Source organism: Cyclopterus lumpus, chromosome 22, assembly GCF_009769545.1.
Source record: "Cyclopterus lumpus isolate fCycLum1 chromosome 22, fCycLum1.pri, whole genome shotgun sequence".
Classification (NCBI taxonomy): Eukaryota; Metazoa; Chordata; class Actinopteri; order Perciformes; family Cyclopteridae; genus Cyclopterus; species Cyclopterus lumpus.
Genome location: NC_046987.1, coordinates 13,247,118 through 13,270,921, shown reverse-complemented (window position 1 = coordinate 13,270,921; position 23,804 = coordinate 13,247,118). Strand labels below are relative to the sequence as shown.

Genomic DNA, 23,804 nt, shown 5'->3' with positions numbered 1-23,804 from the left:
GACTGATTATTGTGCGGATTTTAGCCTTGGTTGAGATATGGATATTTGAAGATGAAATACATGAAACCTGCAGGATAAATGCTACAAGTGGTGTTGCGGATGGTATTCTCTGCATTTTAGTTATGCACCACAGTGAGTAAATGCCCATGTTCAGGCATCTGGCGCCATCTTGTGTTCAAAGCAGCATACTGCTGAAGGTGAACGCATTAAACCACATTAATACACTTATTGCTATACTTGCCTTATTCTCCCTGTTAAAGCAAATGGACTATTGTTTATATAATGTAGTATACAAGTATGTTTCAAAATAGTAATTTAAGATGTCAAGTAAAGCCAAAATGGATGCATGGTTGAAAATATATATTCAAATAATCTCTTTATTCATCCTATATAGTTGTACACCACTAAAGACAGTGATAGGAGCACACAACGGACATGAACATTTGTCAGTTATATAGAGGAGGGAGGAAACTTTGCGGATTTTCATAAAAAATAAGAACGTTTTCTAACTCCTTGTGACAATGAAAGTACATCCAAAACAGGAGAAATAAGACGGTATGTGCCAGATTGACTTCTTTCACTTGCTATTGATGTTTTATTCTGTACAGAGGGACAATTTGTACAAAATTAATCTAGATATATAACACTACATGAAACAAGGTAAATCATATATACAATATTAAATGAATCATATAGTACAGGTCACATACAAAAGGACACTTTAAGTTATCATGTTTTGGAAATAATGTGAAATTAAAAGATCTGCTAAAACCCTGCAGAAAGAGAACAAGCCACCGAATCATTTTTAAATCATCTCGTTATCACGGACGACTTGTTTTTTTCAGCACTAAAATAAACATCTCTTGACTCAAACTCATAAAATCTATAAAACATCTCTCCCGGCGAGCCGGATTGTTTCATAAATGCAATGAACTCGACAACAGAAATCCGTTTGGTGAATGGCATTCCTCCAGGGTAAAAGGTACATGTTTAACATGGTAGTTTTTAATTTACATCTTTTTGCATTCAAGCAAATACAGTATTAATACAGTTAACAAGCCAAGTCACAATGTCAGTTTATTATCAGCATCTGGCATTTTTGTGGCCATTTGATACCAGTCTGTTTCCACGTTGGGCGTCCTGAGTGACCAGGACAAACGAGAACTAAAAACCTGACATCCACACTACTTAACCTCCAGAGACAAGACAAAGAAATACAACACATCAAATATGAAGAAATCTAGCAGACCTCCTTAGTTTAAACAATGGTACCGACTGGAAGATATTTTCCAACTGCTTCCTCACTGAGAAAGCTAACCGCTCAAATTAGGAATGGTAGCACCACAAACATGCCACATATTGTTCAGAAGTCATTTGTGTGTTAATCATTTAATGTCAGTAAGCTAATAGCTACTGAGGTTACCAGCGCCTAAATTTGATAATAAATTAATTTCCATTTTTAATTAGAGGACATTCAAATATTTATAGCAGACACTGCCAGTACACCTCACTGCTCTTTAAAAAGAAAACAAAAAATTAGCAAAGGTCATAACTTAGTTAAAAGTCCATTAGTAGGTAGAGTTTTTAGGTGTTGGGATGGTACAGATCTGTTCCTCCACTCACATTCAACAAAACTAATCTCTCAATATATTTCCTTTACAAAGATAATCATCCCTATTTATTTTTATATAAATATAAAACCCACCAGTCACCATGAACACCTCACAGCTGCGCTTTCTTCTTTTTATTCAGGATGCAGCCCGTATACGCAACTGAGTGCAAAACCGTGCTTCATCCAAGCCCTGGATCTTTGCTACTGCAAATACCAACAGCTTTTACTCAGGTTCGTCCTTATATACAGTAAGTACCATTGTTTGAACTGCCGCATCATTACTATGGTCTGGTTTTCAAATATTGCCAATGAACTTAAGGAGAGCAAGCATATAAAAGAGTTGCATATGGCACAAAACAATAAAATGGAAAGTGTCTGATGTCCACAGGACACCTTCCTCTTTCCTCGCCACCTTTCCTGGACATTGCAAGGCTAAGGACGAGTCTCAGTTTGGTCTGGTGTGCTAAACAAAACAACAAAAACTGTCAAACACCAGTGACCAAAAACAAAGGCAGGTGTCCTTGTTGAAGTCACAGATCAAAACATGAAAACAAACAAACATACGGAACACAACAGTCTTGGCACTGACAAGATGTCCGTTAAGATTTAGCAAAAAAAAATTAAGAAAACATATAACGGATGACAGGAAAGTCTTTCATCTGACCAACAGGTTCTGATTTTGTTCCGTTTGACAGAAAAGAAAACCAAGCAGAGACCAAGAAACGATCCTTAGACAGTGAGTCATACAGTTCCTATGTTTCCACGTCCAATCCATTGTGTTTGGAATGAAGGAACCAGCTTCGTGGCATTCGTACTCCCAGGTTCCACATCTACAGTGAATGCACAGGGGGATGAAGGAGAAAGCAAGGTAAGAGGAACCTATGGGGGAAATAAATCGGGGCACACAATCAATGTGGAGAGGGCTAAAAGACAAACAATACACTCTCCCACTCCTCTCCAAATAAAGAAAAAACCTGAGAAAGCAGAAATCTGAGGGAAGAGGATACAGGGCTTCTGCACTGGGGCAGCAGGAATGAAGGACAACTGAGACTTCTGGGTAAACTGAAGGTGGGAGGAGGCATGGATATCCCAGCATTGCCAGTGTGATTCTGGCGCCTGGGCGAAGAGGATGTCCATGGCCGTCGAGGGTAAAAGGGGCAGTTGAACAAAGAGTCGGCAGGTGGCAGGACCTAGAGTCCATCATGGGTGGTCAACATGTCTTCAGCTCTGCGGTGGGACTCCAAGGCTTTTGTGGTGTAGATATCCTGAGGCAACTCAGATTTGCGTCGCACCATAGGCCGCTCTTTCCGCTGGTCCTGCTGCAACTGTCAGATTAAGCGGGGAGAGGAGGAGAAAGTTGGTCTTAAATACACTGTTTAACATAGTCTTCTCCGGTCAATATGTCAAATTGACCATGTTCTGATCATATCTCTGATTTACAGAAGACTAACTTGAGTAAAAACATGGTGTGAGCCATACCTGAACTTTAAATTAAATACACAGACATTTTTGAGTGTGAGAAGTGTTCATTAGGAACTAAATTACATTATTAGGTTAGTAATTTAAACAATCGTGACAAACATAAATGAATCAATAAATTAACCCAAAAAATATTTAAGAACACTATTATCCTCCCAAATGTATATTTCATAATTTCACTTTATATTTTAATCACTTTTCATGACTGATGTTGTCACCAACCTTTCTAAAAATATTTTAATTAACCTTTTAAAATATTGGGTTTAGTTTTAATAATTTATTTTTATTTATGGCAGACTATTAGTTAATCCACACTGACGGGTGACATTCACTGGATAAAAAAAATATTAGCCCTGTTTTTCTGAATTAACCAGATTATTGTCTCAGAAATGTATGAAAAACAATCTGCATGGAATACGGTTGCTGCTGCTAATCAATAAAGCAACTAAAGTCGTTTTAGTTCTGTGTAAGAGAGAAAGTTGTATTTTTCTGTTTAGGTGAAAGAATGTTTCCTTTATTGACAAATTGGTAAATTTTGACAAAGCTGGCAAGAATACAACTTTCTGGGTCAATATCGCACGCGCTGGGGAATTTATTTCTTCACTGTCCGCACTGATTGGACATCAACAAAAAAAAAGGTTGCAAATCCTTCCTTTAAAGACACAAGTATGCTATCTTCCAAGGTCTCAAACTGGATTAAACTAAATTGGCAGGTTGGCTTCCATGAAATCTCGCTCTCAGGTAAATAAGAGCCTCTCATGGGTTTTTTAAGCAATGTTATGTCTCGCATTTTCTCAGTTAATTCTCAAGTGAATGCATTACAATTTATATATACAAACACACACACACACACTTCACAAAATCTATTACGTTGGTTTCATTTTTTCATAATTTCTTATTTATTAAGATAATATTAAACATGTCAGGGCTTCATACTACTTAGACAACATGCAAGGGGCACACACAAAGGACAGCTCATAATTATGGTGTTCAGTTCATATAAAGTAGGTTGACTTATAAATATAACAAAACAAAAACAAAGACTAGAATTTATACAGAAAGTAAACAATGATAATTTATACAGTACAAGTAGCTTCAATTAGGAGACTTTAACACACAGGCCTACTAATAGAGAGTGATTGTAAGAAGAAAGATAAAGACAGAGAAAGTCAGGTTTACCTGAGTCGCGCCCGCCTCAACTGTCTTTTTTAACCTCTGAACATCTTCTATCAAAGGGACCTCCGTCTCCATTGCTACAGGACTATTGAGGTCAGAGGAATCAACATACATAAAGAACTATGTTGAAAAGAAAGAGAAACAAAAACAAAAAACACAAAAAGGATGGAGAAAAGACTTTCAGTCGCATGCAAAGAAGAATAAATCAAGAGGCTCTGAACAAATTCAAATTTGCAGCTCTGATATATATTATTCATCAGTTTCTTATGCTGTAGTTAAAGTGTAGAATCAAAAGGCTTGAACACAATTTCAATATTGATTTATTGGGATTCAAGTGTTGACTATGAAAAAGCAACTGTCAAACAATGTGACGCTCATCAGTTGCTGCTCAGACTAAACTAAATATTTTATGGCAGATTACCGTTTCATTTTGTTGCACATTTAAACAATAGCTTAACATCTCAGGAATTCTGCTCTTTTTCTTTCTTGCCAAGAGTCAGATGCAAAGATGGATCATGTCTGTACTGTAAATACTGTACGCGTCTGTAGCTTAGCTTAGCACAAAGACTGGAAACAGACAGCACGGCTCAGTTACAAAATAATTAATTACGCTCAATAATTAAAAACAGTATCTTATCTGTTTAATGCGTATCAAAATCAACTAATGTTTTACAGTTGGACTATTTCTTGCCTCGCTAAAGTGACCACTGGTTTCCAGTTTTTGTGCTAAGCTAAGCTAGCGGTAACTTTCTAATTTACCATAAAGACATAAGAGTGGAATCAATCTTTTCATTTAACTCAGAAAGAAAGTGAATAAGTGCAATTCCCAAAATGTCAAACTCTTCCTTGAATGCCCAACACTGAAGTAATATTGCCCTTCAGTGGAATGCTAAAATCAGTTTTGGGGAGAGGGATTTCTCTAGAGTTTCTCTTTGATTTAATCAAACATTTCTTCAGAGAGCATTTTAGAGCCGTCTGAATCAAGCATTCACCACAACTAAGCACATTCTCATCAAGCTCTTTCCATCTTTAACAGTAGTGTAATTTGGAAGAAATGAACTACCAATTCATAGTGAACAAAATGAGTCCTTAAAGGGGCAATGCGTAACATGTGGCCTGGATTTTAGTCAAAGACATCCAAAAAATGTACTAACATTATCAAAAGAATGTTTACAGTGTTGACATTATGTAAAAGACGTCTATGTATTGTGTTGCATTGTAGTTTTTTTATTACCGTATGACTAAATTTAACTTGTGTGGTAGAGGTGAAATGCTGCCCTCTATTTCTTTGGAGCATGTGGCCAGACATTACACATCACATCTTTAACAGGATAAGATGGAAAGGGAACTACAATTAAACAAAACTGGCTAACAGAAAACAAAAAAGACACACATTTCATAAAGATGAGTGCTACACACACACACACACACACACACACACACACGCACACACACACACACACACACGCACACTTCCACACGCACACTTCCACTCACACAGTGATAGAAAGGGAGGTTAGATGATTGCACACACTGCTCACCTGTGGATTTGACTTGGCGAGGTTCTCGATCTTGATCCAAGCCTCTTCACGTTCTTTTGACTTTGCCTTCTCTCTGTTGAACAACCAAACCTCACGTCATGATCACGTCTCTTCCCCTCCACCGATACATGTGAAAACCAAAACTCATTTAGCTGCTGTGTCAAGGCGGAAATGAAGCGTCACTCAGACATCATTGTAAAAGATTGACTGAGCGGGAGAAGAATCTCTGGAGCCTACTTGTTTTTCTCAGCCCTGAACTGCTGTGTGCAGTCATCAAAGAGCTTCTGATTCATCTCCATGAAAAGCTTTAGCGCATTGTAGATGAGGCCGTGGATGGTCCTGTGAGACAGAGCACAACAGACGGTCGAGAAGTCGGTTCGAGAGTCTTTATAAGCACCAGCGGCATAAGCCCAGGCACAAAATTGACATTTGGTGAATAGCTAGAGTACCTACCTAGTAATTGATTGGCTGTGTCAGCTTTATATTCAAGATATTAAGAGATAAAGTAATTTTAAGTATTTTTTTTGCTGTGCACTATAAGCAGCAAACTTATGTAATGGTGATGTGCAGCAAGAAAAAAAGAAAAGAAAACAGAACTGCATTCACAGTTTTGCCAAACAGCCCTTTTGAGATTATTCATGATAGCTGCATCTAGTGACGAGTTTGACTCATGCACAGAGAGTACACTCTGTGACCAAGCTAAAATATCTACACATACTTGAGAGATATCACTAATGTGAGCTGTTGTGTCAGACGAGTGTTACATGCATGCAGTACGGAGCTTTGAAGGACATTGGTCCAGCACGTGTGGAGAAACTACGTGCAAGTATCTTACTTGTTCCAGTGGGTCTTAGAGTTGCGGTACAGAGCAGGGAACATTATGGGCAGAATCTTTGCTGCGTTGTCACTGATCAGACTCATGATGTACTCGTTGTTCCAGTAGTACAGAGCTCTCTCTGCCACCTACAGAAAACACCTCAGTCAGGTCAGGACATACTGACAACCACCAGCACATTTCCCCATGTTTTGATGTCGTGAAGGTACAGTTCGGTTACCTGGAAGTGCGGGCTGGACACACACTTGGCCAACTGTCTGAAGAGAGGCTCCTGCACTTTAACAAACTCAGAGGGCTCGATGACGTCCAGGATCTCCTCCAGCTCGTTGAGGAACATCACTTCCTTGGGACTGTGAGTCTTTGGCCAGTACTTTAGTAAAGCCATTACCACCTGTCGGGATGATGGAGAGAAAACGATCGTGTTGAATAACCTTTCAGGGAGGATAAGGGGGTAAGCAGCTAAAAAGGCGACAAACTGGACAACATTTTTAATTTATAATCTTGAACAACAAACCAAAAAAAGACCCAACACCAGCCTCTCATTTCACATACCGGCTCAGTAAGAGTGCTGTCCTTTTCCAAAAACTGCACCACGCAGTAGGCCAGCTGCAAAACAAATAAATCAATCGTCATTAAATGTAAAGTATTTGCATTTACCGGATGGAAGCTTAAAGTAACACGGCGGGGGATACGTTGACGCTGGAGGGACAGACCGGCTGAGACATGCATCCCCAGTTTCTGACACAACCTGCAGAATGAGGCGTGCACTCGAAACAGGTTTGGACAAGAATATTTAAAACACATTTCCAAAAAAATGTGACTGGTAAATAATTCATGTGCGATATGTCTCTTGCCATACAGCTTCACAAAAACTAATCAAGCTCATCATCCTCGTTGTGTGTTTAACACTCACCTGTGGATGGTAGACACTGAGTGATTTCACTTTGTGCAGAGGCAATAAAACCTTCAACAGAAAAATCTTGTGCTCTTCCTTTAGTGGTAAGGCAAATCCATTGATTATACTGCGAGATAAACACAAAAAGTACCATCAGAACAAATTAGAACAAGGAGTCGGGCATGTATGGAATTAAATAGCCGATAATTCAGAAGTTTTACATATAGGACAAAAAACTAAATGTTATAGTTTCATGTTTGACTTATGTAAAAGTTGTATGAGAGCCACAAACAGCTGCATTCACCAAAGCTTGACACTTAAGCTCATGCCCATACCTTCCAAGTATTTCCAGTAGTTCAGCTATACCATTATGGTGCTCTGTCTCATAGATAAACCTAGAAGGACAAGCAAAAATACCCAGATTCGTATTACCAAACAAATGAAAAGATTCATATCATGAACATGCTTGGTATAAATTGTAAAAGAAAATGAGCAGAGCAGTGGAAGACATGCACTGACCTATAGAAAATGTTATTGATCTGTTTTCTGATGTACGCTCTCAGGCCCAGGAACTTTCCATAAATCCTGTGGAGGGTTGTTTTGAGGAAATCTCTCTCTCTGGGATCCTCGCTGTCAAATAGGTCTAGGAGCTACAATGCAAGAGAAATGGAATGTTGCCATAATTAAAATCAACATGCAAATTTGTGTCTTGAAATTGTTGAAGTTTTTGGCAAACATTTTATTTTCTTACCTGCATAACAAATTTCTGGTCGATGTATTTCTTCGCTATGTTGGGCTGAAAGTCGGGCGATTCTAAAAACCTAAGGAAAAATTCATAGACGAGCTGCAACAGAAACAAGAAGAATTTTGTTATATTACAACAACAAAAATAGAGGAATGAGAAGGATTTCAAGACAAATGCTTTGACACCAAATACACAATTTTAAATCTGATGCAGACATGCTCTTTTTGTAAACTACAGAATGCCACACTTCAGCCATGCAGGGAGGCTCTTGGGTTCAGAACAACCGTTTATAAAACCCTCACGGTTTTGCGGGGAATTTAATGATTTAAATGTCAACCTGAAGGTGTGGCCACGCAGCTTCAAGTGTTGGCTCATCTTCCTCTGGATCAAACTCCGCTCCAGTGGGGTTGGACGATGGAGGCAATGTTCTAAACATGTTCACCGCAAACTGGAAGAGAAGGGAAAACGATACCTTGAATGTTTGTTCCCCAAGACAGTACGCGATTAAAGTGAACTTCCTTTTGTTGTTTTGATACACAAATGTAAATAGCTCTACCCAGAATAGTTTACAAGAGGCTTTCACAAACTTTAAGAAACACACAGCCAGACCAAGACTTCCTGTCAGAAGCCTCCCACCACACACACACACACACACAGTTTTTCAATATTTTTTTCTATTGTATCCCCTTTGCTGAGCCTCCCTTGGAGACAAGTCTGGACACACACAGTCTGCTTAAAAGGTTGATTATAAATGCTGGCGTCACGAGTAATACGGCTCATTTATTCAGTGCCTTGCCCTTAAATGTTAATGAACATTTGTTAGTGCCACGATTCATGATTTATTTAGCAAAACCGGTCAATTCCTAATTTGTCACTGCTCCAAAAATAAATAAGAATACATTTAAATAAATCTTGGCTTAAAGAACATTTACTAAGAGTTCCATATCATGCAATCTAAATAAAACAACCAAAAAAACGTTTTAGTTTAATGCTAAACTTAAACTGGCCTCCAACTGTTTGGCCCACAATAATCCAAGTGTGTTGTGTTTCTGGTCTCAGTGTCAACTGACTCCCCTGTGGGCTGCTGTTTCCTGGCAGGCAGATCATGGGACAGTGCAGGTGGCCTACGAAAACACTGGAAGCCTTGTTTGAAAAGACAGGCTACAAGGTAGATGGACTGTGCTCCACTTCAACCCAGAACAGGCTGTGAAGATGACTGTGCATCAACTCCAGCGTGGAAACGTCATACTGGTGGTTATAGCAGTTCTGCTGTTGGCTTGGACGCTAAAAAGATAAGAATTTGTAATCGAGTAAGACACTCTTCCTTCGCCACATTTGGAGCTTCATTTCTGTGTCTCTGCACACAAAAGGACGGTGATGAGAAGGAAAGCGGAACATCTATCATGATAATATATAATATTTAGTCATAAACCACAAAACACATTTAATTTTGACTTGAGGATGACTCTTTTGGAAAGGTTTGTATAAAATATTGCAGATCATTACAACTTTTGCAAACATGTATGGATAAAACAGGCATCCCTCTCCTTTTTGGCTTTAACCCACTGTATTTTTGAAAAATAACTTGAAAAGCAAAAGCATGCATACTTACTGAACAAATCATTTCAGAATAGGGTGAATGAATAGACACTTCAAGAAAGCCCACTCTCCCACCCAGAGAAAAAAAAGCCACATCAAAACTTGATCACAAACATCAGCTGTGCTCAGCTCCCACCAGCTCTGCCCCGCAGCTACAGCCTGCTCCTATTTTTGGCCCAAGTTTCATCCTCAACTTCAGCTTTAACCACAAACTTAAGCCCCCTCCGGCTTTACTGACCATGTGCACCACCTCCGGGTAGATGGGCTCTGTGATGACATTCCTGTTGTGGGTGATGTACTCCACCATCTCGCTCAGCGCCGCCCGCTTCACTTCCTTCCATTTCAAGTCGCTCAGCGGGTCGGACAGGAAGTCAAAAAGAACGCAGCACTGCCGCAGCTTTTGGATGAAGAGCTTCTCCTGCTCTGCGGGGGCCACATCTGAGGAGACAAAGTGGGGGGAAAGTGAGGTTTGAGAAGGGAAGAAAAGAGTCCAGGGACGACCCAATGAGACATGAAGGAACAACAAGGACACACAGTGGTGATGAAATAAGGCGGTGTGGAACATAAGAAAATGGAGCCATGTTCAAAGAGTAAGAGGTCACAAGAGAAAGGAGGCTTAACTGTCAAGGATGACAGTTAAAGCAGCGATGCAATAGAGAAAACAGAAATAGAAGGCCACAAGAGAATGATGAAGATTAGAAAACGAGTCATGAACACTAAAGTGCATTGAGAGAATGGCTGAGATGGTTATAGCCCAGCGGCAGGATGAGACCGAGTGGAGGAGAGAAGACAGGATGGAGAGGTAGAGGAGGGCGAAGGATTTGGGAAGTAGGTGAATGGTCACAGTCCAGCCATTTGACACACACGCTGGGAAAAAATAAAGCCATTTTTATAAAAGGCATTATATTTGTCCATGGTGGTTTGAGGACTTCCTCTTTTCACTTTGTTTCCAACAGAGCACTCAAGAGCGCCGGCCTGTAAACAAACAAACATTCTCTGCCAGCGCCTCACTTCACACATGACAACACAAAGAGGAAAACATTGATTTTGGTTCCTTGACATTTCTACCTGCTCATGTGTTGACATAATAACACATAGTGACACCATAATTATGTAGTTATGCGACACGACTTTGATGTTACTTGTTTGTCTTGTTTTTAATCTTTGATAGTTATCTTGGAGGACAATCTACGTTCTTCAGCTACCATAATAAAATTGCCAATACAGCACAATTCATTTAATAAAAAGTTAAATCAAGAGCTTTTAATCTAATATAGACCAGGTTGATTTTATTTATGTTACTTTTCATAATGCAGAGAGTTGGAAGAGAAGATAGACATCCACTCGCTCACTCGTCTTTTAAATGTGAAGCTCCGAACACCTTAGCTTAGCGTAAAGGTCACAAGCTGCCAAGCATCATCTCTAAAGTTTACTTATTGATACAAAAACACGATTCATAGACTGAGCCATGCTAGCGGTTTCCATTTCCAGCCTTTATGCATGCTGAGGTAAGCCAACCTGCTGCTACCTGCAGCCTTAAATTTAATGGACAGATGTGAGATGTTTTTTTTATCAAAATGTCAAACTATTGCTTGAAGGCCACTGAAGATAATAACCTGGACAGACACAATCAAGTTTGCGGAGTCGTCCAGTAAGATGCATTACAAATCCCATTTCACTATAACCTCCATTTCCCTTTATAGATTAGATAGTTCTTAATAACATAACAGACGTGTTTTGTTAAGTTTCTTTCCTGACTGACTGATTTAAACTGATTCTGTCTCAGCAAAGCCACAGCTTAAATAAAATAGGAAAACTCATAGTGTCAACTAACTTCTTCCCTAAACTCAGATGTGGGTCCGTTTACGGGACACAAGTAGCTGCATGTGACAGGTCAAGATGTTGCTACTGATTAACAATGCATCCGCAGGACAGACTGGCTGGTTTGCTAGACTCACATTTATGGTTCCATTAGCGTCTCTGCTAGTGACTGAAGTTCTGCATCTGATAGAAGATGAAGAGTTACACAATCACAGCCTACAGCCTAACCACAGCACATGAGACCTAGAGTAGCTTTACATTAAGATGTTGCTGTATTACTCCAACCGAAACCGCCTCTTATTAGCAGGAATTCAATTCTACAACTCTAAGTGCACCAGAAGGACGTACGGCAGTGCAGTGAACAAAGTCACACCCTCCTTCCATGAACGCCATGCAGCCTATCGTCTGTCTACGGTGTTGAACCTCAATAAATCATACCAATCCGACAAGAGCTGCACTTTTCTATACCCCATAATTACTGATCAGTAAAGGGTGTGGCATTAACATCAGGCTTGCAGTGATGGTCGGAAGCCGTGTCTGCACATGAATGAGGACGTTGGCGCTGGGAGCGAACCGAATTTGATCAGATATGTAGATGGCATAAATACTGCAGATCAAAAGTGAAACTAAATAGATGAATCCCATTCGTCTACCATGACTGTACTGCAACCTATAGGCAGAACACTTCCAATTAACGACAAGAAAATGAGGTTGACACACAAATTGTGATTGATGAAATTGGCACAGGGATCATATTAGAAAAAAGAGAATATATAACAAGCAATTGATTGAAGGCAAACAGAGCATTGCAAACACACTTTATGCATGAGGAACTGTATTTAAATCCAAATTACACTGAGATCAATTAATTTGGTGTCTTTGTGTTGCTGCCATCCATCTTGTTTTAAATTAGACTGCAAGTAATGTGCAAATAAACAAACTCATTCAATTCATTCATGCAGGTGTGTAATGAGGAAAGACTGAAGGAAAAGCGTAAATAATAGGCCTCTAACCTATTCGCCAATGCCCTAATTTCAATTAATGTACAGAAAGAATGACAAATATCCTATTCAAACATTCTCACACACACACACACACACACACACACACACACACACACACACACACACACACACACACACACCCCTTGATGACAGTGAGAGGTTGGGGATTCCAGAAGAGTGAGAGAGAGAGAGAGAGAGAGAGGGGGCGAGTGTGTGAGCTGCCATTAACCGACATTTACTTATAGATTTGACGACAACAGTAAAAAAAAAAAAAAAAACTTAAAAAAACTCCATCAGTGCCAGTACGCCTGATAAAAACACATACGAGAGAGGGGGTCATCCAAGACGTTTATCATTATTATTATTACGGTTTCCAAAGTAGACAGTTTCAGAATAAGGCCTGTGAAGGTCAAATGAGGTTGCACCCACAAGACTGGTAGAGACAAGTGGAACAGCAGCAGGTAGAATAGGGATTATGTTTCAATTTGTTTATTAGTGTTTCCAACACTAAACTGTAAGTGAACCTTCTCTCTCCTTGGCATACTGTATTTTGCTGGTTGCACCGGGACATGAAACTGCATTGGAATGCGTTGCCATGCCTCGCACCCCTGACCGTGTCAGACCTGCTCCTATTGCATAAGTTTGTCTGCTTGTGTTTTAAAGTTTATGTACACTCCTAAAATATCCAGCAGGTTGTTGTGTAACAGATAAAGGCTCAGTGTTGGGATCCCAAAATTGCTGTTAACCACAATGTGGCGTCTATTAATGTCGCCAACAGAAGCCTTAGGAGGGCAATCAGCATGCGCATGCACACGCGCGAGTATTGTGGAGAACAGAGAGATATTTATCCTAATGCTCCCTGTTCAAAACAAAGATAATAAATAACTGGAGTCACATTGGAAACACAGTCTCTACTTTTCTTCTCTGTAAATGGGTCAAATGAACAGCCGATAGTTGGATCTGGAGTTAGGAACGGTTTGGCAATCTGCTTTATCGACAGTATGTTATGATCAATATAAACATTGACTGATTACTATTTATAGCTTCATAGAAGAACAGTGTGCTGCGGTTTTATAGTCAGATGAACAACTAGGTTGGCCACATTCCTCGCTTTATTTATATATTTTGGCAGTATTGAAAGCAATACATCCAGGATATAGACAGCAAAGTAAGGTGCATCTGTTGTTTGGATATAGTTAAAAGCCAAATGCTACATTTCCACACTTGAGACACATTCATAGCTCGTGAATGGCTACAATGTAAAATGGCCTAACGTTCTTTGCAGTGGTCATTAATAAAACATTGTCTTGTAGTTTAAAAGAAACAGACAGGGAGCAAAAGAGATTCACTGAGCCCTTATCACACTTTCTGACACCATAAACATGACTCTATATACAGGCATGAATGAGAACAGTCTGAGGAAATGGACTTCATTTCAGAGGAGGCCCATGAAATAGGATGTGCCATGAGAACGAAAAATGAAACCGAAATGCATTCCTAACAAACGGTGAAAGGCCACCCGATCATTTGTATGCCAAAATTTAGATGACAGGTGTAAAATGCAATGTGAATCTTACACAATCTGTAAAGATGTGGATACAAGACATTTGGTCTGAACAGGGTGAGAAATGACAGAGGAAGAGGCAGAGAGAGACAGATTGTTCCCCAACACAGAGTTGTCATTTAAGGCAGTGGGCTTTGTGGCTCAATAGAGTGTAATCAATAACTGCCCGAGGCTCCATCTAACACTGGGCTGCACCAGAGTACAGTGGCAAAAAGGCCGGGTCTCGCAAACGCGAACCGAGGACGTGCCGCACACATCACACGGCCGAGCCCGGCGGTGTCCTCCGAAAAACGTTCCTCCTGGGTCCCGTTTGACAGCGGCGCTCTGTTGAAGAGACACATTCAGATTGTGCGTTTCTCGGGTCTCCAAAAAAGGAGGTGCCTGGGGCATGTCGCTCGCCAAGGGGAAGAAGGGGTGGTGGGGAGATGGAGTCGGGGGCTGCACGCTGCAGAGCGGTGGCTGTCTGCAGCCTCCACACTATGACCAATGTGTGCCCAGATGAACCGGAGTGTGACACAGATTCGCTGGGGAGAGCAGCTGAGACGGAGCTGAGGAGGACCGACAGTATTGGCCTCCTCTTCAGCTAGCTACCCCCCCCCCCCCCCCCCCCCCCCCAAAAAGAGGCTACAATTAATAACTGCAATCATAAATACATAAACACGCGAATAAAATCAGACACATGAAAAACGGAGAAGACCCTTCCCTAAGCTATGACCTCACTTCCTTTGACATCACTAGCTTGGCGGGGGGATGGGCAGAGCGAGCAGCTAGCTAGTAAAACCAGATTTTTTCTTAATGTAGCTCCACTGACTCACACTAATGCACACACGCCCCGCACATCGCCGTTCTTCAGGTGCCTCTCAGGTACAACAGAGCTGCTTTCCAACACGCAGAAATCACGACGTGATCCCGGACGTGTGAACGCTGACTAACCAAGCGGTAACCAGCGGAGGGGAACCGGAGCACAGCAACACACAGCTCCCTCTCTCTCTAATTCCCTAGGACAATACAGGAAGAAAAAGATGTCCTTACGTACCTCTGAAGTGCATAAGAGCCACCGGCTGAAAAGGCCCATTGGAATTAGGTGCATCCACAACCATCCTGTCTCCAGATTTATTGCATGTCAACATCTAAACCTCAACCAGGAAGGCGATCCACTTAGGGCGAGAGGCCAGCCTCCATTTTAGCACAAAAGCAGATCAGAAAATGAAGCTCTCTGCTGCTGGAGGGAACTGGCTAGTTAGTGACGTACGCAGTGAAGGAGCCAGCTGATTGGCTGAGGTCAGGCCGCTCTAGAGCGGTGTCGGCCGAGGCTGCCGGGAGAGAGGGAATGTGATTGGCTGAGAGGATGCACAGAGGGCGGGATATGCGTTGGAATTTTTGGTGCGGCTCCTCCTCCCCACTCGAGTGAGTGAATTTGGTGACGCTCTGTAAGGCAGATCTACAGATCTGAGATCAGATTGACTTAAATCCTCTCCACAGTTTAACCATTAGCAGGGTTTTCAACATAATCTGATTTAGGATAAGCAGCTGCAAATAACTTACTCGGACTACGCTTAGATAGAGAGGCCCTGGCTGAATCTTCAAAGTCTCTCATTGTTTCCTTCTGTCATCTCTGCTTGGTTCTTTATCAAAGGGAGGTGGAGGAGAAGGTCAGTGGGGCCTCACATCTTTGGATTCAATGAGGAACAGAAGGAGACAAGAAGAAACCACATGAGGAGCTGAGGATAGGACTATTGGGGACTCAAACCCAAACTCTCCAGCAAGGAAAAAAATAGAAATTCAGTAGTAATCTGTGTGACTTTTCAATACACAAGATGAACGACCATGTAAATATGTGTCCTCATAAAGAAAAATAATATCAATTCAAATAAATGATTGGATCCAGTTTATGTTTGGCTTCACATAATGTGCTTTGTAAAAGGATTTTATGACTCACACAATATTCAGGGCAATGGCAGAATGTGCTGCATTATGTTATTCTGAGTGACGTACTGGTGCTTAACAAAATTAGATGTAAACAGGAAATAAAAGTGAGGAAAGAAAAATAAATGCACAGGCACACAAGGCAGGAAACTGCTGCAGCTCCAACCATCCTTGAGCAACCCGTCAGTTAACGTATGACTGAAACATCTGATTAAATATATAAATCTCTCTCTCTCTCTCTCTCTCTCTCTCTCTCTCTCTCTCTCTCTCTCGCTCTCTCTTTCATAGTGCATTTCACTTTCAATGATGTATATTTAGACAAACCCATATTTCAAGAATCTGAACACCAAAATAAATAAATCCAACCACAAGGCAACAAATGCAAATAATCTGCATTTCATCTTTACATAATGAATAGCTGTTATACCTCTCATGTGACTCATCAGAGGACGAGCAACATGAAACCACATTCACATCACAAGGCCGACCAGCGTTTTTATAACAGTGGGGTTCGACAGCATTTTCACAGTCATTACACAATCATTTAATAACAAAGGGACTGTGCCGTTTTTCAACAATAAGCAATGTCGGACAATTATTAACCAACTAATTAATTTAATTAAAATTTGCCAATGAGGAGTGAAGGAGAGGTTACCGTTACCGTTTCCTAAGGGGAAATGTGGAGGTTTAAATGCTCTCTTCAAAATAGCATGGTTTATGTGATCCATAAATATGGCAGGTCATTTTTTCCTCAGCAGGTGTTGTAATAACTTAATTGTAAACTGCTTTTATTCTCCCTGTTTCTTTTTTTTTGTGGGGTGGTGAAGGAAGAGGAGAGGAAGGCCAATTGTATCATCACCAAGCAAATCAGACTTGGCATTCTCTCACCGAGGGGCCAAAGCCTCTCCAAGAGGTGCCATTACATTCCACAGCCATGACAACGGGCGCCGCTATTTTCTGTGAGCTGCCACTTACTTTCTATGACATTCTGTGCAGGAGTATGTACCAGTTCCAAAATAATCCAGGACAACTGGGTTGGTTCCACAAATCTTTTGTCAGAAAGTATTGAGAGTTGGGAGACACCTTTTTGGTTTTGCTGTTTGCAGAGGATTTGTTGACAGGAAGTAAAATACAGAACATATTTTTTAAACAGCTTCACTTAAATAAAAAGGCTTGACATCATATAACTGTGAAAATTCGTAACATTTGACTGTAAAAGCTCAAATAATTCCTATTTCAGACAGAAGATGGCAGCACATGCGTGCCCACTTGTCCAAGAGCATCTGCAACACAAGCCCTTCACTAAATGTTTTACTGACACTTGGAACAACATGCTGTTTACCCTTCTTCATCAAACATGCATTGTTGCCCTACTGCCAACATTTTACCTACAACAGCGAGTAAGACTGACTTTGTCGACTGAAGTTGCTTGATATCAAAGACAATAAAGTGAGATAAAATGTCTGATATTTCATTAATTATTGACATATTTCTTATTTGTTGCTGTCAGGCAGACATTTATAGACCCATTGTTCTCTGTCTCTCTCTCACACACACACACACACACACACAGATACAGAAAGCACAAATATGAACCTTACATTTTTAGCTGTCTGTGTAAAATAATAGCTCTTTTAGTTTAAAAATAAATCCATTTGACTTCTCTTGTATTCTTGTCTAGCTCTACAAAAATAAAATCAAAACTCACAGAAAAAGGATTTCTTTCAATATATCGTCCACCTTATTTTGTATTAATTGTCACACGTTGAGAACTTTGACCTCAAACTTGCAAATCCTCTGGACTGCACACCTCTATTGTTGCTCTGCTGTGTCAGCCAGCTCATCCAGGTATGAGAACAAAGCATAGCTGGGTATAGTTTACAGGAAACCACTTAGGCCAGATCCTGCCTGTAATGCTGTGTGTAAACAAAGAAGCCATTAAAGATTGATGTATACTGTATGTTCAAACCTCAACCTCACAGTCGCGTCTCTGAATGGGGCATCAGGATGATACTAATCAATCAATCAACACTGACAGTGGGAAGCTGGCTTGTTATACTGTGATTAGTTTCGTTGTTGGTGATAACTAAACTGAGCCATCTCAGTTATTCACACTGCTAGGTCAGTTACAAAATAAGTTTATGCTAAAGCGCATACTATTACAATGAAGACGTGTCAGAGGTTATGGATCATGTTTGATTCGGGCCTACATATTGAGTTATTAAATCAGAGTTCTCCTGCAAGGTAATTTCTGTTTCCTCCAGGTAAGGATGGAGATGCAGCTGATTGCCCATCATTTGCATTCCAGATAAAGCTAATGGGCAGTCTGCTTAGCTATAAATTATGTAAGAGAAAAGACCTCAAGGTTAAAAAGGCGGTTATGAGGATCCACCAAGGCTATGAATTGTTAATATGATTCCCTTCATCCATATGCGCCGAACATGCAATCAGATAAAGGCCAACTAGCATTTTCCAGGAGAAGACAGACAGCTTATCTACAGGACAGTAATGTAGTCAAGACTACCTAAACCAAGGCCAAGTCATGACCCAGACCAGAGTGTATCGAGATCGAGACAAGACCAACACCAGACCAGTGCGAGTCCCAGACTGCATGACCCACTTAGGACAAAATGTGGAACATGCAAACCATGTAGACTCCTTTTTATTTATTTTATTTAACCTTTATTTAGCCAGGCGAAACAGATTAAGAACAAATTCTTATTTTCAACTGTGGCCTGACAAGAGGCGAAAACCTCTTGAGGGAAAGGAGAGGAAAAATGCTCCTCAAAGTGATCGGAAAGATCCACATTCCCATAAAAACACCCAGAGAAAACAAATGAAGATTCCTCTTCTTTAACCTCTTTTATTGTCACATCTGTAATCCTGTAATTTCCCCACTGAGGGACTAATAAAGGATTATCTTATTTTATATATGTGTATCTGGGGATTTGTGTGTTTGTTTTCTATGAGCAAACAAATACAAACAAACGCCAAGAAGCTGAAAACAATCCAACACTGTTTTTCCATGTCGTGCTTCCTTTCCATTGGCCTATAAAGGTTTGATGTGGTCCCAGACATTTCAGTTAGTGTTGCGTTGCAGAATTGACATACTACTGAGTGTTGTGTTTCGGACTTGGTTTTCCAGATGAACGCTTTGTGGTTTAGGGAGAAAAATTCTATCGCTAAAAATGTGGCTGCCTAATGGGGAGGGGTGACAACCATTACCGGTTAAATCATAAATGGATCATGTTGCATCCGAATTATTAGAAATAAATCAGGCAATGCACAGGCACTTTGGTGATATCCACGCTGTTGAGACCGAGACAAGACTGAGTAAAAATATGGTGGATTTGCAGACGAGACAGATACCTTGAAAAAAGTTGTCTTGAGATCGGTATGGAGACCAAGATCGATCTCGAGTACTACAACACTGGTACATGAGTTATTACAGAGAAAGAGAACGTAAAGGAGTTGCATCGGAAGAAAAGAGCTTCCAATAGAAGTGCTGTATATTTGTAGGAAGGCATACCTGAGAGGGCAGGCAGTTTCTGTAGCTCTCTGTTTGCACTGAGGGGGAAAGAGGAAGTGCTGAACCTCTTCTCCCTCTTCATGGCTGAGTGTGACCCCGGCTGCTTCACCCTCATCACCTGAGTTGCGGGAGGCACTTTCTTATTGGAGCCCTGCAGAAACAAGAGTCGCAGAGGAAGAGCTCCCGTTACTGGAGCAGGGTACGGGCGAGGTAGTTCCTGCACCCGAAGGAAACGCCACAGGAATCAATTTACTTAAGTAACACTGTGGAGATTAAAGGAGGAGAGGAGAAGAGAGATCAGGGGGGAAAGGAAAGGAGAGGAGAAGGAGGGGAGATGAGACGAAAAGAGAGGAGAGGAGGAGGGGAGAAGGGACGAGGGTGTTGTGGTTAAGGGTCAAGTTCTGTTCCGAATCAGATCAGGTGATTCTCAGCTAAGCAACCCGATCACAGTTTGGCGGTGTGCTGCACTGCATCGGTTGACAGAGTTTGTGATGGACCTCAGTGGACAGAATAATTGAGCACAGATGGAGCCGATAAAGCTGTCAATGGGAACACACAGCATGTCCAGCAATCAATCAATCAGGTCTCTTTCACTCTCAAAGCACTGTACTCAATATCACTGATGCACGCCAGAAGTAATAAGAGCAAAAATAGCCGCCACAATGACTTCTATTATACTCAGAGGCCATACAAGTCACGATGAGGAGAACTAGGGATTGAAGTGTTTTCAGAGAAAAAAAAAGAGTCATAAGATCATACATGCCGAGATGTCACATGAGCAACTTTGTGTTCATTCATCCTAAAGATGTTCCACTTAAAGGCCCAATTAAGTTTCCAGGGAAACACCTAATGCTATTAAGTCTGTGTGCTCATTATGACACCAATTAACACTAAAAGCAAACAAACGCTTCCCTGAAATGCACAACAGCAAAAAGAGAGTGTGTTCGCCAATACAACTCTCAAGCCTGCATGCTTATTAGAACACATATATAATAACAAAGAAAATATTGCTTTATGGCAGTATCCTGTGGTATCGTTAGAATAATTACATACATTATAATTTGTCTACATGCCAGTAGTGCATTTCTTATATAATTTTTGTAATTTTTTTTATAAAGTAGCTAATGCAATTCCTCTGGACAGTGAACAGTGAAAACTTACATCTTGGCTGTCTGCAGGTCCATTTATACTTCCAGATTGTTTTGATCTTCCAGATTTAGTTTCCTATGGTGAGTGACAGTGAGAAATCAATAAAACTCAATAATCACAGCTTACATAAAAATAATGATAATGATATGGTAAAAGTACATTTGTATCAAGCATCCAGATACCTTTTCTTTTCTGCTCTGGTGAGGCATGCTAAGATGGGGATCCCCGGTGACAGCAGGTCGCGGTGAAACTTGTGGTCCCACTGACAGCAGATGGCTGCTCAACGCGTCTGGACACTGATGTGGCTTTCACAGCTGACCATCCAAACACCATGTGACTGAGACCTCACCAGATGGCATTCTATTTCCGCGGTGGCTGCATACCATAAGTCACGTGTTGTTAAAAAATATATAGTTTATCATTAAAGAAAATGCCGACGATATTCGCTGTCAGTCTCCCAAGTTATTGCTGCCGGCGGCTGCACTTTCTGGTAGCAGCTGTGTCCTCCAGCCCAACTAAGAGATGTGTCATTGAGCTTGTAATATTTAGTAGGTTCCACCAGAGGGCAGTGTTGTAACTTGAAAAGTGACGAATCGGTAGGGTGTCTCAACTCTGGGCCTCCGTGCTAGGTCCACGGGGTCCTGCAGTGCTCTGCTACTGACTTTAGGCATGAAACTACTTAGCTGCACAAAGATAGATATTGGAGTTAGTTATTATCCAAAGGTGACAACAGTTTAACCTCTTTCCCTTTCCCTGGGGTGTTGGATATCGCTCTCCCCTGGACTAAATTTTTTGAGCAGCCTGATTTCCGCACGCCTTTTACAGAGATGTTGTTCTTTCAGACACCTTTTATCATTCAACCGCACATCCAAGCCCCGAGCTCTTCGAAATAATCTTGGATTTCTTTCAAAAGCTTCAATTTGAAATGTTGACACTGAAGATTAGATAAGATAATCCTTTATTAGTCCTGCAGCGGGGACATTTACCGGATTTACAGCAGCATAGGGTAGAGTGCAAACAAGAGACATAGCAAAAAGCAAACAGATCAAAACAAGTATTATAAATCAGCAAATAAGCATACTATAATAATAAAAACAGTAAATAATCCACAATAACTGAAATATTATATATACAGACAGAATAACTATTATAACTATTATTGTTATTGCATTATAATGCTATTGTAAAAACTAAAGCTGCTTTACAAATGAACATTACTAAATTATTATTATAAATAAACCAATTCACAAAATTCACATTTGTGTTGGGTTTTTAACCATGAAGCGGGCATTGTTGTCTAGACATAGTTACACATTCATTGGACACAAAGTATTTTAACATACAAAAGGCTAACTGTAGATTTTATGTGGCTCCCCCAGTTGAGCTGTCCTCATGTATTCCATGGAGAACACCACAATGGGAGGCCGTTTCATCCTTTTAGGTGCTTGTTTTCCTCATGTGTCGTTGTTATCTTGTTGTAATATGTAACTCAATCCACGTGGTGGCAGTGTTGCATGCTTTTGAACATTGTTTAATATTGATTCTTAGTGTTTTGCATTTACCTAAAGGCAGGTGTGCATGAGATGATCAATACATCTTACATTTGGAGCAAAATGTTTGAAGGTAATTCTCTCATATGATATTACCATACAATGATAATGTAACTTCGACAACACAAAGTCTGATTCTCTTTTCAGTAAAATGTACCTAAACAACCCACATGATCCTTTAATACTTGTTTGCATTAAAGCAAACAAGGAGATTACCCTTCTTGAATGTCTTCACCTCTGCCTGTAGGTTGAAAAAGGAATGGACTCCCACCCAATCCAGAGAGTTTAAACTATAGTTTACTCGAGTGTCAGTTTGATACTTGTTCATCTACAGCAAACTTGTGTGTATTATTATGACTGATTGGAGAAGAAAGTACAGATAGTCATGAGCAATGAATTCATGTGTGGGCAACAAACAGAATAGGATTGTTTTCTATTCTGGTTGTCGATGCTGCGCACTGATGTGTATTGATCCGGTTATGAGAGTGTTCTGTTCTCTGAATCATTGTGTTTCCATCTCTCCATGGTCAGAGCCTCATCATCAACATGGTGTTATTACTGGATGATATGGCTCCCTTAATTTCCTGTCTCTGCCACAGCCGTGAATGCACCCGCATAGGGAGAAAAGAGTATTTTCTTTCTTGTGTGTGTCCATGGTTGGGTGGATGGATGACTCTGTGTGAGACGCACAATATGTCCTGTCTTCACAAAGAAATGCAATAAATTAACTGGTATTTAAAAGGCACCCGGAGAAATGAGGGATATCATTGATGTAAGGGAAGATTTGTATTCCTACCATCCTTCAATAAATACATATTTCTTCTACATAAAACTGACCAATAGTCTTTTCTTATTCATCAATTTCATGCTGGGAACAATTTTCTCACTCAAAGATGTATTGTAACCGGATCAATACACATCAGTGCGCAGCATTGACAACCAGAATAGAAAACAATCCTATTCTGTTTGTTGCCCACACATGAATTCAGTGTTTCAAGCTGTCTTTGAGAGTTACCTGATTTAGATTCTTTAACCTTTGCAACAACACGTGAAGCTGTTTTACACCAGAGCTGTGCAGCACAGTCAGTGAAGAGTGAGTTCTCAAACACCAGCTTGTTTTATGAGAAAGCTGTCAGCCAATGGGGCAAACGAGAGCCGCTGCTCAACAACAGCCTGTTTATTTTTCCAGGTGACAGACGGACAAAAGGGTTAAGGTGAAAGAGAAATGGACAGCTTATTGTACTGGAAGAAGATTGCTTGAGAGGACAAAAGAGAACCAGAGGGGAACCGGGCCGAGATGGCTTGGTTGACTGTAAACACTGTGCTGCATCGCAGGTGCACGATTCCCCAATGATAACACATTAATGTGTATTGATTGT

At 40.6% G+C, this 23,804-nt stretch overlaps 1 protein-coding gene across 3 annotated transcripts; it reads right to left on the bottom strand.

Annotated features, from left to right (window-relative positions):
• Positions 1 to 359: 359 nt before the first annotated feature.
• ppp2r5ca (protein phosphatase 2, regulatory subunit B', gamma a) lies at positions 360 to 15,511 on the bottom strand. 3 transcript variants are annotated; one of them, XM_034563017.1, is made up of 14 exons: positions 15,308 to 15,484; positions 10,121 to 10,320; positions 8,621 to 8,731; positions 8,290 to 8,382; positions 8,058 to 8,188; positions 7,874 to 7,933; positions 7,557 to 7,665; positions 7,196 to 7,249; positions 6,864 to 7,034; positions 6,644 to 6,771; positions 6,046 to 6,147; positions 5,809 to 5,881; positions 4,271 to 4,352; positions 360 to 2,937 (listed from the first exon to the last, which is right to left on the bottom strand). In XM_034563017.1, exons 1-13 carry the CDS (start codon positions 15,399 to 15,401, stop codon positions 4,287 to 4,289), a joined length of 1,392 nt encoding a protein of 463 aa, XP_034418908.1. In that variant the 5' UTR covers positions 15,402 to 15,484; the 3' UTR covers positions 360 to 2,937; positions 4,271 to 4,286. The 3 variants fall into 3 exon arrangements, with proteins under 3 accessions (XP_034418908.1, XP_034418906.1, XP_034418907.1); XM_034563015.1 differs by having other exon boundaries at positions 573 to 2,937; positions 4,271 to 4,387; positions 15,308 to 15,511; XM_034563016.1 differs by lacking the exon at positions 4,271 to 4,352 and having other exon boundaries at positions 573 to 2,937; positions 15,308 to 15,511.
• Between the last annotated feature and the right edge of the window lie 8,293 nt (positions 15,512 to 23,804).